At 33.5% G+C, this 17,444-nt stretch overlaps 1 protein-coding gene across 2 annotated transcripts in view; it reads left to right on the forward strand.

Annotated features, from left to right (window-relative positions):
* Positions 1-17,444, forward strand: part of LOC143250853 (major facilitator superfamily domain-containing protein 12-like) — a 60,016-nt gene that overhangs the window by 13,993 nt on the left and 28,579 nt on the right. For both annotated transcript variants that reach the window (XM_076501956.1, XM_076501957.1), the window contains exon 5: positions 4,844-5,008. In XM_076501956.1, the coding sequence (XP_076358071.1) occupies positions 4,844-5,008 (165 nt within the window). The remainder of the gene's footprint in view (positions 1-4,843; positions 5,009-17,444) is intronic.

Below are 17,444 nucleotides of genomic sequence, written 5' to 3' on the forward strand. Positions count from 1 at the left end.
TTCTGTTTTGAGACGTTTATTTACTCTTGCAGCTTCGATACTAGCTTGTTCTTTCTCTTTTTTGTCTTCGATACAAGCTTGTTCAAGCTTGATTGGATTGAGTTTTAGTTGATTCTATAACTTATCTTTATCACTCAATTCTGATTGGCCAGTGGGGACACTAAAATATTCCTATAATAATTCCTAAGACAACAATATGCCTCTTAGCTCATTTTTTCTCATTCAGTTTTTTAACTTCTAGTTCTTCTAGTTCGAGCAATTCATTTTTATTATATCTTTTTATGGAGGGTAACTCAAAAATCCTTGATAATCACATATAATCAAATATTGTTAGCACTGATAAATATAAATTAAATTGTGATTTTAATTTACATTGAATTTTGTCTCTGATTCAAATCCCAGAAGATCCTCCAATTTATTATGTAATGTGTCATAATTTCAAAAACCTGAAACTGAGTTAACTGATAATTTAGATTTAGAAGGTAATTAAATGTCGATATGTATCATATTTATAAAACTTGCTAACAAGGAGGGTTCATGATGAATGAATTAATACTGAGCTGATATCAGATACAATTCACTTAACATGGAACTGTTTTCTTCGTTCTCTGTTAGCCATATTCCGTGATATCCACTGCTGAAATTATATACTACTTTCGTAAAAATACTAATATCCGATTTGAATTCGCTGAATTTAATTGGTTTGTAATATTAGAAATAAAATATCTGAAGTTCCCGATTACACCAACCACAGTTGTAGCTTCCAAGATTTTTAGCACCCTAATCAAAGCTAACATATGTGCTGTCTCTTGGCGCATAATTGGTTATATTTATAAGCGGGAGGATAGTTTTTCGAAATTTTGAGTTCATGCAAAGATATAAACGATACGCCAGTGTTTACGTACACACATGTATTGTTGATGCTTACACTCGGGGGATTTTCTACAATTTTAGTGAATAGATGGGACTTTCACAATACAAATTTAATAGTATAAGTTATGTAGATGTCTAAATATAAAATTAACGTAAACGTTGATATTAATATAGATATGTGATTGTAATTCCTTCACTTACACCAAATTTTAATTTATTTGCTACCTTGCCCTTTAATTACTAGTTTCAAAGATTTTAGCTAATTTGTATTTATTGCTTCAACTTTAAGTACCCTAAAACTGCATTTAATACAATGGCTTTGATTATAGTATTTTGATATGATAATATATAGACTTAGCGTTCATATGGTTGCCTGTGATTTCTTTTCAAAGGATTCTGTGGTAATTGAACGAGACGTACCTCGAATAACTCACATCTGCGATGACTAACCTGTTTCTTTTCTTAACATTGGGGTTATTTTACACTATGTGTCTGTGATTTGTTGGTGATAAAAATAACATGTCGGCTCCCCCCACCGTTTAGTCGTGCTCTGTTTTCTTTTTAAAGGGCCACTTATTGGCTGGGACACAGTGGCTACATATACATATGAGAGTGGGACATCAGAACAATATTTCTTTTCTAAGTCCACCTATTTTTTCTTAAGTTTTTTATATTTTATTCACCTGATAATTGTATAAAGTATATAAAAATATACTAAAATATATCTCAGAACGGCTGGTATGGGTATTAACACTTTTATTGATAAGGAGAAAACCACGTCTCTACCTTCCTTGGTCATCTGAAGATGTGGGTTTCTCGTCATCAAGAACAATAGAGTAAGCAAATCACTTTATTTAAACATAAAGGGTTACAAAAAAAAAAAGAATTTGCAGCAAAGTTGTTATTTTGACATAGGGAATGTAAGAAAAAACAAATACAAAAAATAATCTTAAGCGAAATGTTATAAATTTTCCAACATACTGTTTTCAAAAAGAAAACAGATAAATCAGTTTGCTATGAAAATAAAAATAATGAACAGTAAGAAAGCAGTTTGAAGTGGCAGTCATTATTATAGGTATAATTTGTACTTATGTGACCTTATGTCTTTTATTGAAACAAGTAATGCGTAGAGCATGGTTACTTTAACATTCATCACAGTATGTGCGAACGTTTTTGGTCTTTTTGTCAGCTTCTTTTGCAGCCATTGTATTTCTTATTTCACTGAAGCAGCTAATGCATCTTTTACCAATTATTCTGTTTGACTTGTCTCATTCAGTGGAAGTTTTCATAACGTGCTATGGGTTGGCTCTTACTGCTCTTGTCCATGGTGTTACAACTGCTTGAGCATTTACTTGACACAGTGATTCAATGATTGGTTTTAGAAACTCATGAAGTTGAAGTTTTTTTGGTGTCCTTTATTGAATAATACCAAAGCATTTCCCACTGCTATGTTTCGTAAAAAACTCAAAGGAAATCTTATGACACCATCTAATGCTCTTTCTAAGTGGCGAGAAACAACTGGACATTTGATCGGATATGTCTATTCTTTGTTTTATGATATTGACATTGAAAACCATTTCTGGTTTTTTGACATCCACATCACTGATTTTCCGTCCAATATCTTTGAAGCTCAGATCATGCTTCACTAACAACAGAAGAACATCACGTTTATTCTTCCATTTTGCAATCACAATTTTATCCTCTTGTTAGTGATCTACAATTTTTCCCTTCTTTACTTTCGCACTTATAATTTCCTTGGGGTTAGTTACCTTTTCTGTTCATTTGAAACGTTCCTACAAAGTGGGCTGGATGCTTTGTTAAATCGATTAATGTGTAGAAATTACACTATATAACACAGATTTTGTTCCTGGATAGTATGTGTTATTTCATAATTATGCTGTAAAAGTACAGAAAATGGCCATTATTCCCTTCAAACTTTGCTTTTATGACATTGGATAATGAAATTTAGAAATTAACTTATTTTCTGTGTAAAAACGGGTAAATTTTCACATTTTCATTCACATAAGGTCTGAATAAAACAACATATGAATCAAGATTTACATGCATTTATACTAAAGTTATACAAAAATGTTTAGAAGTGAGTAGTTTTTCGAGATTTGCAACTGTAATATCGATCACTTTCACATATCAGTTCCCAAATATAGTCTCCCATCATGTTTTAGTTATACACTTCCAGGTCACAAAAGCGAAGTTTGAAGAGAAAAATAAGTCTTTTCCATTTACTTTTTGCATAAGCAATTGGGAAATGACACTTTCTGCCCAGGAACAAGAAAAAGTAAAAATTTTGTTCCATAGTGTTAGCTTTAGCTATTGTTTTCCCTGCATCTAAATAGGCTTTAGTAAGATCAAGGACTATTTCAGTCGCATGGGTGAAACCATCTGAGGGATGCCCTTGTTGTTAATGTGTGCCATCTTTTCCAACAGAAACAGTGTTGGTAGAGGTTTACCATTGGTGAACACATAGTTAAAACACTTTCAAACCGTATTTATGTGCCTTACCAGTATTATATTGACGAAACACTAGACGGCCTCGCGATGACGCCATTGTTTCATTTATTGCAGTGCTAGTTTCGATAACAGAAATCCCATTGTGTATTTTTGTGATTCAATACAAACAACAACTTTTTTGTCAAAAGTCCACACAAACTGGCTGCTACTTTAGAATCCAATTTACAAATATAATTATTTTTCTCTATTCTGTTTCTTACTATATAGTTCATGGCTAGGTAGTTAAGGCGTTCGACTCGTAATCTGAGGATCGCGGATTCAAATCTCCGTCACACCAAACATGCTTGCTCTTTCAACGTGAGGACGTTATTGTGATTTGGTCAGTTCCGCTATTCGTTAGTAAAAGAGTGAACGCAATGCAGAAAACAGAAAAGATCCCGCAATTGACAAGATAATGTACTTTTCTTATCCTTGTGAAACACACTGTAGGAATCACTCGTTAAGCCTAATTACTCACTTACGCGCCAGCTAAGTTCATGCTTTTCTTCGCCAACTATTATTTTTCTATCTACCTAGCTGGCCCGGCATGACCAGGTGGTTAAGGCATCTCGTAATTAGCTGTGGGGCGTTATAATATTACAGTCAATTCTACTATTCGTTGTTAAAATAGTAGCTCAAGAGTTGGCGGTAGGTGGTGATGATTGGCTGCCTTCCCGGGACGGGTAGCGCAGGTAGCTCTATTGTAGCTTCTCGCGGAATTCAAAACAAACCAATTTTCCTGGCTTCCTGCATCTGCACGTATTTATAACACGACAGAAAAATCTAGTTCTCTAGTAGCTACAATATTACACAACTAGAAAACTTGGAAGCTTCGAGTAAAATGATGTGAACAGTATAATATATTAATACTGTCTAGTATTATGCAACAGTTAAACTTAATACACACCTTACGATTCATACAGCTTTACCGCGCAAATTTGTCATAATTATTACTTTTGAAATAATGAACTTTAAACATTTGTAATGAAAACCAAGTTCACTAAATAATAACTTTATTATAGCCTTGTATATAAAAGTTTTATTCTAAGGTTATATATTAAATTACATTGTTTTTGTTTCATATATATGGAGATATTTAATCATTTCTATATTGCAATCATCAAAAAACGCTACTCAGTGCTAAATTTATGGGAAGCTTTGATTTTATATAAAAATATTCTTGGACTTCCATTTCTATATTTATCTCCTAAGAACAAACTACGCGACGCATATGTGTGTTCATTACCCTGCGATACTAAAGCCCTGGGTAGACTTGGATGAGGCGTTTACCAAATGAATAATTGCTTATTTTTGCTCATAACAATTTAGATATATTAAAGAACAAAACACCTGCCAACATCGGTCAGTTCAGAGTTATTTATTATGTGAAGGTCCATGGTACCAGATGGTACCAGAAAATGAAAAAGGTTATTCTAAACTTGGGTTTCATTTCTCTTTGCAGGTGATTTCATTCCTTTTGGTTGGTTTAGGAATCGTATTTTCAGTAATTTTTCATATTGGTGTAAAAGAAAACCAACCACATCACAACGAAACAACTAGGAAGACGCCCGAAATGTTTGGTAGTTTGAAGTGGACATACTGGCTGAAAAATAAACATTTTTATCAAGTAAGAAACAATTATTATTTGATATTGGTAATGAATTAAAATCAATAGGTACAGCGGTAGTTTAAGATTTGTTTCTGTAATTCAAAGACTCAAAAAGCCTACACGTATTCGGGAATAATTTTTTGAAATTAACTTTCAATATTAGGATGATTGAGTTAAAGTTTGTTTTCGTTACAATACAGCAGTTAACTTTAATAGTTCATATATCTTCGTAACCAGTGGTTTAAGAAAGAGTTGCAAAGTGCATGGTGCTTGGCTACACATGCAGATACTACAATAATATTACTTACAGTTGCTGTATAACTCAAATGTTTAAAAGTAGGAGTACTACAATACTCCTGGATCTGACGTGTCTGTTAAGTAACACTGGATCTCTTGGTGAGACAGCGGTGAATCATTGAATTTACAAAGCATAATTCAAAGGTTCAAATTCTCTCATGCAGACATATAAAAAGCTTGTATGTCAATATAAATGCTGTCACCAAAGATAGAATCGCCATTAGAAAGAAATTTGTGAGTGATGTAAGAACTGTCAGGAACGTGGTTAAGTTTGTAGATCATGACAAGCTTCAGCCTCATAAAATCCCATTCAGTCAGGAAGTGTTAAAATCTACTAAAATGCTTAAAGCAACCATAAACAAATACTGGAGGAATAAAATGCAGAAAAGAGAAAAGATTGGATTTGGAAATAAGCTGTTAGAGTGTGTGTTTTCTTATACCAAAGCCACATCAGGCTGTCTGCTGAGCCCAGAAATGATTAGAAGCTAAAGAGGAGAAAACCTCATATCTAATACTGTTCCATGCATGAGAGAGTGAGAGAGAGTCGTTGAGAAAAGAAATGAAATTCACAATGAGTTAATCTGAATAAAATAATTGATTACAGATGGAAACATCCAGATGAAAAAAGTAGTAGAAAACAATTTTATGAAGGGAGTGGCTGTGGCATAGCTGATGATAGCCACAGATGAAAAAAGTAGTTGAAAACAATTACATGAAGGGAGTGGCTGTGGCATAGCTGATGATAGCCACAGATGAAAAAAGTAGTTGAAAACAATTACATGAAGGGAGTGGCAGTGGCATAGCTGATGATATCCACAGATGAATAAAGAAGTACAAACCAATTATATGAAGGGAGTGGCTGTGGCATAGCTGATGATAGCCACAGATGAAAAAAGTAGTTGAAAACAATTACATGAAGGGAGTGGCTGTGGCATAGCTGATGATAGCCACAGATGAAAAAAGTAGTTGAAAACAATTACATGAAGGGAGTGGCTGTGGCATAGCTGATGATAGCCACAGATGAAAAAAAGTAGTTGAAAACAATTACATGAAGGAGTGGCTGTGGCATAGCTGATGATATCCACAGATGAATAAAAAGTACAAACCAATTATATGAAGGGAGTGGCTGTGGCATAGCTGATGATAGCCACAGATGAAAAAAGTAGTTGAAAACAATTACATGAAGAGAGTGGCTGTGGCGTAGCTGATGATAGCCACAGATGAAAAAAGTAGTTGAAAACAATTACATGAAGGGAGTGGCTGTGGCATAGCTGATGATAGCCACAGATGAAAAAAGTAGTTGAAAACAATTACATGAAGGGAGTGGCTGTGGCATAGCTGATGATAGCCACAGATGAAAAAAAGTAGTTGAAAACAATTACATGAAGGGAGTGGCTGTGGCATAGCTGATGATATCCACAGATGAATAAAGAAGTACAAACCAATTATATGAAGGGAGTGGCTGTGGCATAGCTGATGATAGCCACAGATGAAAAAAGTAGTTGAAAACAATTACATGAAGAGAGTGGCTGTGGCGTAGCTGATGATAGCCACAGATGAAAAAGTAGTTGAAAACAATTACATGAAGGAGTGGCTGTGGCATAGCTGATGATATCCACAGATGAATAAAGAAGTACAAACCAATTATATGAAGGGAGTGGCTGTGGCATAGCTGATGATAGCCACAGATTAAAAAAGTAGTTGAAAACAATTACATGAAGAGAGTGGCTGTGGCGTAGCTGATGATAGCCACAGATGAAAAAAGTAGTTGAAAACAATTACATGAAGGGAGTGGCTGTGGCATAGCTGATGATAGCCATAGATGAAAAAAGTAGTGGAAAACAATTACATGAAGAGAGTGGCTGTGGCGTAGCTGATGATAGCCACAGATGAAAAAAGTAGTTGAAAACAATTACATGAAGGGAGTGGCTGTGGCATAGCTGATGATATCCACAGATGAATAAAGAAGTACAAACCAATTATATGAAGGGAGTGGCTGTGGCATAGCTGATGATAGCCACAGATTAAAAAAGTAGTACATACCAATTATATGAAGGGTGTGGCTGTGGCATAGCCGATGATAGCCATAGATGAAAAGTGTGGTAGAAAACAATTATATGAAGCGAGTGATTGTGGCATAGCTGATGAGAGAAAGCTTTTGAAAAGAAATGAACAAATATGTGAAAGTCAAAGTAGTGCTGAACAACAAAAGGGACTGCTACTGGAGAAACTGTACAAAACAGCCAGTGGTAGTAAGTCATCTCTTGTAAGAAGGAAACATGAAAATAATTGTATTTCTTTATTCGAAAAGAATGGGGAAGGGGAATAGAAAGTGTAGTTCACCTTTTAAAACGAAACTGTTATCCAGTCAATCATCCAATGTTTAGAAAATAAAGTTATACTAGGAAATATTTGTTCATCAATGTAACAGTGTTTAGTTTTCTTGTGACTGTTGTAGACAATCATTATTACAATTAAATATTGTTCAAGATTGTTACAGTATCACTACCCATTATGGAACTCTAGTATGTCAAGTCCCCAAAATAACTATTTTCAGTGTTACTATCATTTCATATTTCTATTCCTACATTTTTCTCTATCAAAACAGTCTCAGAATATCAAAATGGTGTTGATAAAGTGTTATGTGGCTATATATATTTAATATTTTGAAGGTTTCATCATATTCAGTCATAGTTTAGGATGATTAGGACACCATAACCCATTTTATTATATCAAGTATAAAAGTGGACATTTTTTAGTGGTACATTTTACTGTATTTTTATTATTAAATTTTTATTGTTATGAATACATGTAATCGTTGTTTATGATGAAAGAGATAAAAATATTGATTTTATTAATTAAAAGTGAGAGATGACAAATTTAGGCGAAGGCGAATATTTTTCAAATTCATAGCTTCTCGTAGTTTGTAGAATTTTGTAGGCCTCAGTTGAACGATGTATGTATAGGCGAACAAGTGAACATAAGTTAGGAAAAAAGTTAAATTAGTAAAAGAGAAGTTAGTCTGTAACTGTTAAAGCAGCGAGAAAAACGCAGGAGGTTCTAGAACTGTGACATCAATTTAAAATAATTGAACTGCATACATAACATATGACTTCTACCGAATTATGCAACGACATATGTTATACGTCTTACCATTAAAATAAAAACTAAATAATTATTTATCTTAGATCACATAAATGAACTGAATAATAACTTATACTAGACAGTCTTGTAAATCCAATAAAAAATTAAGGACATGGTTGATATATTTATCTGATGGGCCGTTTACTGATGATTGAGAAACAACGTCGAGGTAGTTACAAGCAGAGACTATGGGGAACCTTAAGGATTTAGCTTTGTGAATTTTTAGTCAATATAGAAAATGGCAACTTTAGGGGTATTGCAGTATAAGGATTTTGACATAGGGTGGATGATGGTTACATTTGATTAGTTTTTCTATAATATCCTTGATAGTTTCTAAAACTAAGATGGTTATTATCGCGTAGAGTTTGTGCAAGGTGGAGTCATTTATTTGTCTGTTGGTCAGTTAATATATTCTTGTTGGCTCGTGAATATACGAATCCTTTTTATGAAGCACAACAGTACAACCTTTATTGACAGGTTTGGTGATAACATTTTTGCAGGTTTTCAAAATAAATAAAGTAAGTCTTTCATCTCTGTATAATTTGAACTTTGTGCATGCCTTATTAAATTTAATAATATGGATTTCAGTAGACGTTGTGTTATATATGTTGAATCAATGGGGAGAGTGTCATTAGAGGTGAATCCAAATGTGGTGGAAGTTAAGGCTGTATAGGAAATAATGTACAAATAAGCTTTTAAATAACAATGTGTTAGAATCTTTCCACGTCAATCTTTGTAAAACCTTCATCCGATTGTTCGCGATAGGAGCACAAAGTCCTTTCAATAGAACAGTGTTCAGCTTCCATATAAGAATGATCATCTATCTTTTTGTTACAAGTCTTTTCAGACTTTCGATGATAAATGACCAAAGGGAAACGTAGTTTTGTTTATTTGTTGAACTTCTGAAAACCGTGTAATATTCATTGTTGAAGCCCTGTTTTTTTCCGTTTCTGAATAAATGGTTAGTTTACACGAAACTAGATGTATGCGTAAGTAGTTCATGTCTTTTGTATTTAAATCCTGTTTTTTACCAAAAGCCTTTAAGATTGGACGAATTAGAGATTTATAACAATTGCAGAGTTTGCTGGTTATGTGGTGAGTATAAGAAATAATTTTTAGATTCCAAAGATAAAATATTCTGGAGACATTTGTTGAGATCAGTTATACAACTAAATAGACCTTGTGACGGATTTATTATTATACATTTAATTTGATATTGATATTTGTACAAGTTAAATTCATAGTTGGAAATGTAGGTAACTTATACCGTTAAATCTGTATTATGAAATCCACGTCTCTTTACTTAAAGTTGTAGAATTCGTGATGGCGAGAATTTAAAGCTGTAGAAGATTTTCGAATGTAAGAATCAACAGTTTATATGTGTATGTAAACGCCAGTATTATTGTGCAGTCTAAAATTTCTAAAAACTCGCCTTAAACCTATAAAAATTAACAACGCGAAGCGACCAGAGATCGTATATTGGTTTGCTGCTATAAACCTAGGAAACTATAACTCTAATTAGCGTTTCTTAATCTGGAACTTCAGATAGGGACCATGAACATTTATAGATTTCGAACATTAAAAACCATTTAACTTTAGTGTTTTAAGTCAAACGTCGGTATTTTCACGATTAAATTGTATAAATTAGCTGTGAAAAATCGTGATCAGCGAAGTGTTAGCTAGCTCCCCGTTAAGTAATTTGTACCAATATCAGCAGGAAAATAATTCATTCATCGTGAACTCTGGATAGAATGTCATGGAAGTTGCGGATCAAATAGAAGACTCAGTATTATTTGTAAGTTTGTAAAACTTTTACATACAAATTATTGTTTATAACTAGTATTACTTTCTGTATATTAAAATATATTTATTTTAAGAAAGAAAACTGTGTATTAATGTTGTTGGCAAGTATCATAAATTTGATACATCTCGACATTTAATTAATTTCTAAATTTAAATTGTGATTTAACTTAATCTCAGGCTGTTTCATATTGTAATACGTAACAACCTGGTGGTTAGGGCTTTTGACTCGTGATTGATTTGAGGGTCGTGAAGACGAATCCCTGTCTCTGAATGGTTGCCGTATTGGCCTGTTGTAGGGTAATAAACATTCTTAACTTCCAGAAATGACTAGATGACTCCAAAGTAGTTGGGATTAAGGTCGTTACAAAGAAGTTATAAGTACGAACATTAACAGCCGACTGATCTGTTAGTAGGTTGGATGATGGTAACACGTTAGTATTTAAAGGTTAAGTTCCGATTTTAATTGTCTAAATAAATTGAGCCTACAATTACAATTCGCTTTGTTATTGATGATCATAACGTTTAAAACCGTTCTGCGAACTGAATTGCCAACTGTATAGGAAAGACGTTTTATTTGATATAGTAAAACGTGACTTGGTTTTGTTGCTGTTCTGTTTGCTTAGTAGCTCCGGTCTTGCTATAACTTACTACTGTTAATGAATTTTATTTGTGTTGTACAATATGCTTGAACTGTTGTGTTACCCTATTTTTTAAGCTCGATTATAATTTCATTTAATGTGTGGTGTTTACAACTATTGAATAAAATCTGATAGATGGGGTATTTATTCTCCACTGATGCGTGGATCCTACTTCCATAGACATCTTTCCCACTGTATTTTGAACCTGAGTTTGAGTGAATGTGCTGCGCCGTTTGGTTTTCGCCTGGTTGTTAGAATTATTGTTTCGAGATAGGATAAAAATGAAATACAGAAAAGCACTGTAGATAAACAGAATTTATACATAAATGATAACTCGATCGAAGCTTAATTACATACCATGTTATCTTTACACGTTTATCCAGCGTTCGAAAAATTGACCGTCCGCACGTGTCCCCTGGTGGCACAGTGGCATGTATGTCTGTGGACGTACACTGCTAGAAACAGGGTTTGATACCCATGGTGGGCAGAGCACAGATAGTCCTTTGCACTTACCAACAAATAGCAACTGTCTGCATGTCTGGGGGGCAAGCAACTTTTAGTGGAGGTCGAGTAGAAATTTCAAATTTTTATATATTAGAATTTCTTTAACAGAAGTGTAATTTTTTAATAGATCACCTACCATTTTGATATTATTTTCGGGTTTCTTTTAAGTTGAGACCAATTATATGAATATCACCTAAGTATTTAAAAAACAACAAAATATAATGTAAAAAAAAATAAAAAAGCGCTTAACGAAAATGTGGAACATGTTGTTAACTATATGTCAAAAATATAAAAATACATGTTGTTAACTATATGTCAAAAATATAAAAATACATGTTGTTAACTATATGTCAAAAATATAAAAATACATGTTGTTAACTATATGTCAAAAATATAAAAATACATGCTGTTAACTATATGTCAAAAATATAAAAATACATGCTGTTAACTATATGTCAAAAATATAAAAATACAAGCTGTTAACTATATGTCAAAAATATAAAAATACATGTTGTTAAGTGTATGTCAAAAATATAAAAATACATGCTGTTAACTATATGTCAAAAATATAAAAATAAATGCTGTTAATTGTATGTCAAAAATATAAAAATACATGCTGTTAACTATATGTCAAAAATATAAAACTTTTCTTAGATTGCACTAAATACACATTTGTAAATAAAGTTCTAGGGTTAATTCTGAGTTTTTAATTTTTATTATCTTATTTTCTTATTCGGATATCTTTATTATTCTATCATTAGACTATTTGAAGTTTAATCATTTTTACGGTTTTTACCGTAAGTCTACGTCACATGAGTCAAACGCGTGATCACTCACGCCTTGCAGTCCTTATAATGTTTGTTTTTTGTTTTTTTAAATTTACAGTTTATAATTCTAAGTTTAATTTATTTCAAGTTTCTTATATTTTCATTTTTACATGTTTAGTACCGAAACTAACCAAAAATAAAAGTAAGAATTACTGAACCGCCTGAGTTTCTGAACAGTTGAAACATCAATTCAAACAAATATAATTTAAATGATTTATAATAAAAGTTATTATTTTTCATCGTGAACGTTGGAGAATTGGCGAAAACGATATTTAGCAGACAATTGTATGTAGATAATACTCAGTATGTCTCCTTAAACCATTAAAACAAAAACTTCACGGAGTGATTTAAGTCGATTCCTTGGTAGTGACACCAAAGTAGTAAAATATACCATCAAAAGATAAAAGTGATCAGACAGAAACAAGTGTTACTATAGATTTATTACCTACAAAGCAATCTGAGACAAAAATCAGACCACCTCAGTCATGCTAGTAGCAGTCAAAACAATTATGACACTGGTAGTGGCATATCTAACTCTCTGACTATTTATACGTCTAATGCCCATACATCATCACAATACAAAAAGTGTGATGACGACAAGAGGAAGAGATATTCAAAGTAGCTCAGAAAAGTGAACATGAGTGGATACAGTATGTTATGAGGAAGATGTCATGTTCTATGAGTGTTGTCGAAAATATCCAAACATTACCGATGCAGAAAGCCAGTTATTCAAAGCAAGCAAGAATTTCGAAAACACATCCCAATTCCATCGGAAAAGTAGAATACATTTAAAACATAATGCAGTAATTAAAGCAATACCTGCATCCACATCGACTCACAAGGACAAAGTAATGAGGCGCATGAGTGCAGACAATATTTTAAAATTTACATATTTTTTCCACACTGCATATTGCATCGTGCAAATATGTATGTGATTCCGAAGACTTGAGACTCTTTGTGGAGTACAAAATATAAACAGTGCAAGTTTGGACAACTTACCTCAATGATCCTAGTTTCAAAGATTTTATGATGTACGTAGCAGCAGTTGAACAAGTTACTGCTGCTAAATGTTTCTCTGTGCTTGTCGATCTTTCTGTAAATGCTGCAGTAATTGAGAAGGAAACAGTGTGTGTTCGTCTTGTGCATCAGTCACTAAATTAGCAAAATGTTCATCGTTGTTGATTCGTCTGCTAGTCATCGTGTGTATAAGAACTGCATTTCATTCTATTGGAATAAGTCCTGAAATTATGTCTCAAACTTATATATTAGCTTGAACTTTAATGGGATAAGTACTTACGTCTTCCACAAGTCGGAAGTGCAAGTCTTTATTATAGTACTGATTATTCTACCATGTCACAAGCATTTCAAGCTGAAGACATGCTTATCACTGTAGTTATTCCAACTTTGCTTGAGCTAGTAAACCTCAAATCCACACCAGGTCCAAGTCTGAATATTTTCTTGAAAAAACACAAGGATGTGGGTCTCAAAGAAGAATTGGATGAAATATATTATGAACCTATATAGACTAAAATGTTGATGAAGCTATAGTCATCATTGATGTCAAATTTGGGAAACTACAGAATCCACCAGTTAGTAATTTTGCTGAAGTGTTCAACATTAGTGCCCAGCCACATGACACTTAGAAATTACTAATTATGGAAATGAGGAGTTAGATAGGACCACATACCATTGTATTACAATTTTTAGGAGGAACAGAGAGAAGATATCTTTGAGAAATATTTGCCATTGAAGCTGCATTTGTAAAAAATGAGAACTTCATCTCAGCTCCAACTGTATGATGACATATTAAGAGAAACGCTTGTCAAATTTGCCATCGTTTTGCATGTTGTGGAGATAATGATGGCCATTTTAGTCAACACAGCTGGTTGTAAGAGAGGATTTTCAATGATGAGAATTGAGAAAGCCCTAAACATAGCAAACTATAGCACCATGGAAATTAATGCTAATGGTACTCCTTTAAAAATTCACTGATTTACCTTGTAACGAATTTACTATTATATATTTATTTTAATATCAATATTTATTTCAGCTAAATATATATTTATAAATGCACGCAACTGGTACTGTTAAATGTGTATTGTGAAATTCGCGCCTATTCACTCAATTTACAGAAGATTCTCATATGTAAAAATTAACAATATATGTTTCACGAAAGTATTGTTTGGCTAATTGAAATTTTTAGAACCTCGCCTAATGTTTACAAATCGCAGAGCCGAGAGACAGTAGTATATATTGTTGGCTTGGTACAGTCGATATACTATAAACCTTGAAAGCTATAACAGTGATTAAGGCTTATCAATTAAGAAACTACAGATATATGACCAGGAACGTTTATAAATTTCGAATATTATAAATTGTTTAACTTCAGAGGATTAAATTCGGACATTAGTATTTTTACGAGGCCATTGTATAACTTCGGATGTGAAAAGCTCACGTCGATAAATGAAAGTCTAGCTATATCCTCGTTAAGTGAAGTGCATCTATTTCAACTCAGAATTAATTCGCTCGTCGTGAACCCTCGATAAGTTATCAAGGAAGTTCCGGATCGGAAAGAAGACTCAATGTTGTATGTAAGTTTGTAAAAGATTAATATATAAATCATAATTGTAACAGCCATTGTTAAAAATTGTATCATTATCTGTATATTGACATATATTTGTATTAAGAAAGAAAATTGTGTGTATCAGTCTTGTTGGCAAATATCATAAATTTGATACACACAGTTACGAGAGAAAGTGTTTGTACCCCTGTGTCCCGACGGGTTTTTTGCTCATAACATAAAAAAGTGTCACTATTAGGCTAATAGACGTATAATATATTATAAATATTATATTAACACACATTTACATAAATTTTTATGTAAATTAAACGACAAATAAAATGTTTATAAACAAATAACCAAAAATAGGAGGAGCAGAAAGTGTTCGTACAGTTCAGAACATATGAAAAAACTGCTATTTCTGTAAACATTTTGTTTAGTTTGGCGAATCAACCACATTATGCCATTTTATAACTAGACACTGGGTTCATACTTATTGGAATTTAGCCAGCAAAAGATGTACTTCCGGTAATTTAACGCCGTCTTTGTCGTTATCTGCTTGGTCATCATGGCGAACAGGAAACAACTGTCCAGTGATTTAAAAACCGAATTATTGTAAAATACAAGACTCGTAACCTCCCTCGTTCTGGACGCCCCACCAAGATTCCAGAGAGAACCAAGAAAAAGGTTCTTAGAGAAGTTAGTAGGTACCCTCGTTTAAGACGTAATGACATACAGAAACTGGTAAGGGAAACTGGGGTTGAAGTAAGCATTTCTACAGTTACGAACATATTACGCTCTTCTTGGTTCAAAGCATGCCTGTTAATTTAGAAGCACGATTGAGGTATGCAAGAAAACATGTAGATAAACCCTTTACCTATTGGAAGAGTATTCTTTGGTCAGACGATACTAAAATCGAGCTTTTCGGCCACAATGATGTTCGCTATATTTTCCGTAAGAAGGAGGAACGAAATCTTCCAAAGAACACTGTCCCTTCAGTTAAATACGGAGGTGGCTCGATCATACTATGGGATTCCTCCAGCTCTTTTCGTGTAGGCAGCCTTCATCGCGTCAACGGAATCATGAAAAAAGAAGAGTACGTTGGTATATTAGACACTTTTATCGAGAATGATGCTCGGAACTTGCGGCTTGGGCGTCGTTGGATCTTCTAGCACGACAATGACCCTATGACAATGACAATATGTGCAATCCTGGTTGCAGAGGAACCATATAAGCATTCTGGAGTGGCCATTGCAGTCACCTGATTTCAACCCAATTGAAAACGTTTGGCATGAGTTTAAGACCAGGGTTTATCAGCGTCATCCGAAAACCTTGCAAGAGTTGGAGGCCTTCTTTAAAAAAGAATGGAACAAAATACCAGTCGAGTACTGTCAAACGATCATGGAGAGCTATGAGGAGAGATTGTGCCAATTAATTCACCTGAAAGGTTACACAACTGACCATTAAAGTAGACGCACGAACACTTTCTGCCCCTCCTATGTTTGGTATTTGTTTTTAAACAGTTTATTTGTCGTTCAATTTACATAAAAATTTATGTAGATGTGTGTTAGTATAATATTTATAATATACTTTACTTTCATTATCCTAATCGTGATACTTTTTAAGTTATGAGGAAAACTACTCACGACGCAGGGGTACGAACACTTTCTGTTGTAACTGTATCGGCATCTAATTAACTTTTAAATCAAATTACAGTTTAATTCTGTTTCAGGTTATTTAAAATTGTAATACGTAACATAATAACTTGGAGGCTCGCGTGAGATAAATTATAATATGTAACAACCTGCAATGGAGCATTGGCTAGATACTGGTCCTGGTGATCAGCATGTGGATAAACGTGTAATGTTAAAGTCAATTTCAGTAACTTTCTAAATTGGGAGATTCCAGACAGTGCCAATTGAAAACCATCAAGTCAACAATTATATTATTCTAGGCCTATAGTACACTGACTAGAGCTGACCGAGAGTAATTTCTTGTCTCTCGGCACGTCGGTTTTTATGTATCAATCATGTGAGATTCTAGAACACTCACCAACGTTTGCTTGCAACAATACTGTCAATCACTAGTATCACATACACACCTTGTACATTGTTGATTCTTACGTCCAAGAACGTTCTACAAATTTCGAGAACAGGTGGTACTTTCGCAATACACAGACAAAAGAATATCATTTTTTGTCTAAAAAAGAAAACTATACAGATACAAACGTAGGTGCTAAAATAAATGTACAACAGTAAATCTGTTAAAGAACAGAAATAGGCATATCCTGGAAACCGGACAATCTTTATGACGTCACTAAATTCCCTCAGTTACACCACCATTCCGAATCTGCTCCTGAAAAAGATAGGCCCACCTTTCGAAAGCGCTCTGGTTATAGGGTTTTTGTTCATTTCTAACAAGACTTCTTGGACCTACGTATTTTTTAACATCATGAACACAATTAGTTATCACTCTTAGTGTAGAGTTTTATATGAAGAAATTTTGGAAGACTTTGAAAAGAAAATTCGTTATCTTATTACTGAGAAAAAATGCTTATTAAGGTCTGTGCTTGGCAGTAGTTCTGTGGTAGTTAAAACTTAATCTTCATGTGTGGTATGCTGAAGTTTAGGAACACTTTCTGATTTAATTATAAACTATAAAATTATATTAGTAAGTACTAA

Source organism: Tachypleus tridentatus, chromosome 5 (genome assembly GCF_004210375.1).
Source record: "Tachypleus tridentatus isolate NWPU-2018 chromosome 5, ASM421037v1, whole genome shotgun sequence".
Taxonomy (NCBI): domain Eukaryota; kingdom Metazoa; phylum Arthropoda; class Merostomata; order Xiphosura; family Limulidae; genus Tachypleus; species Tachypleus tridentatus.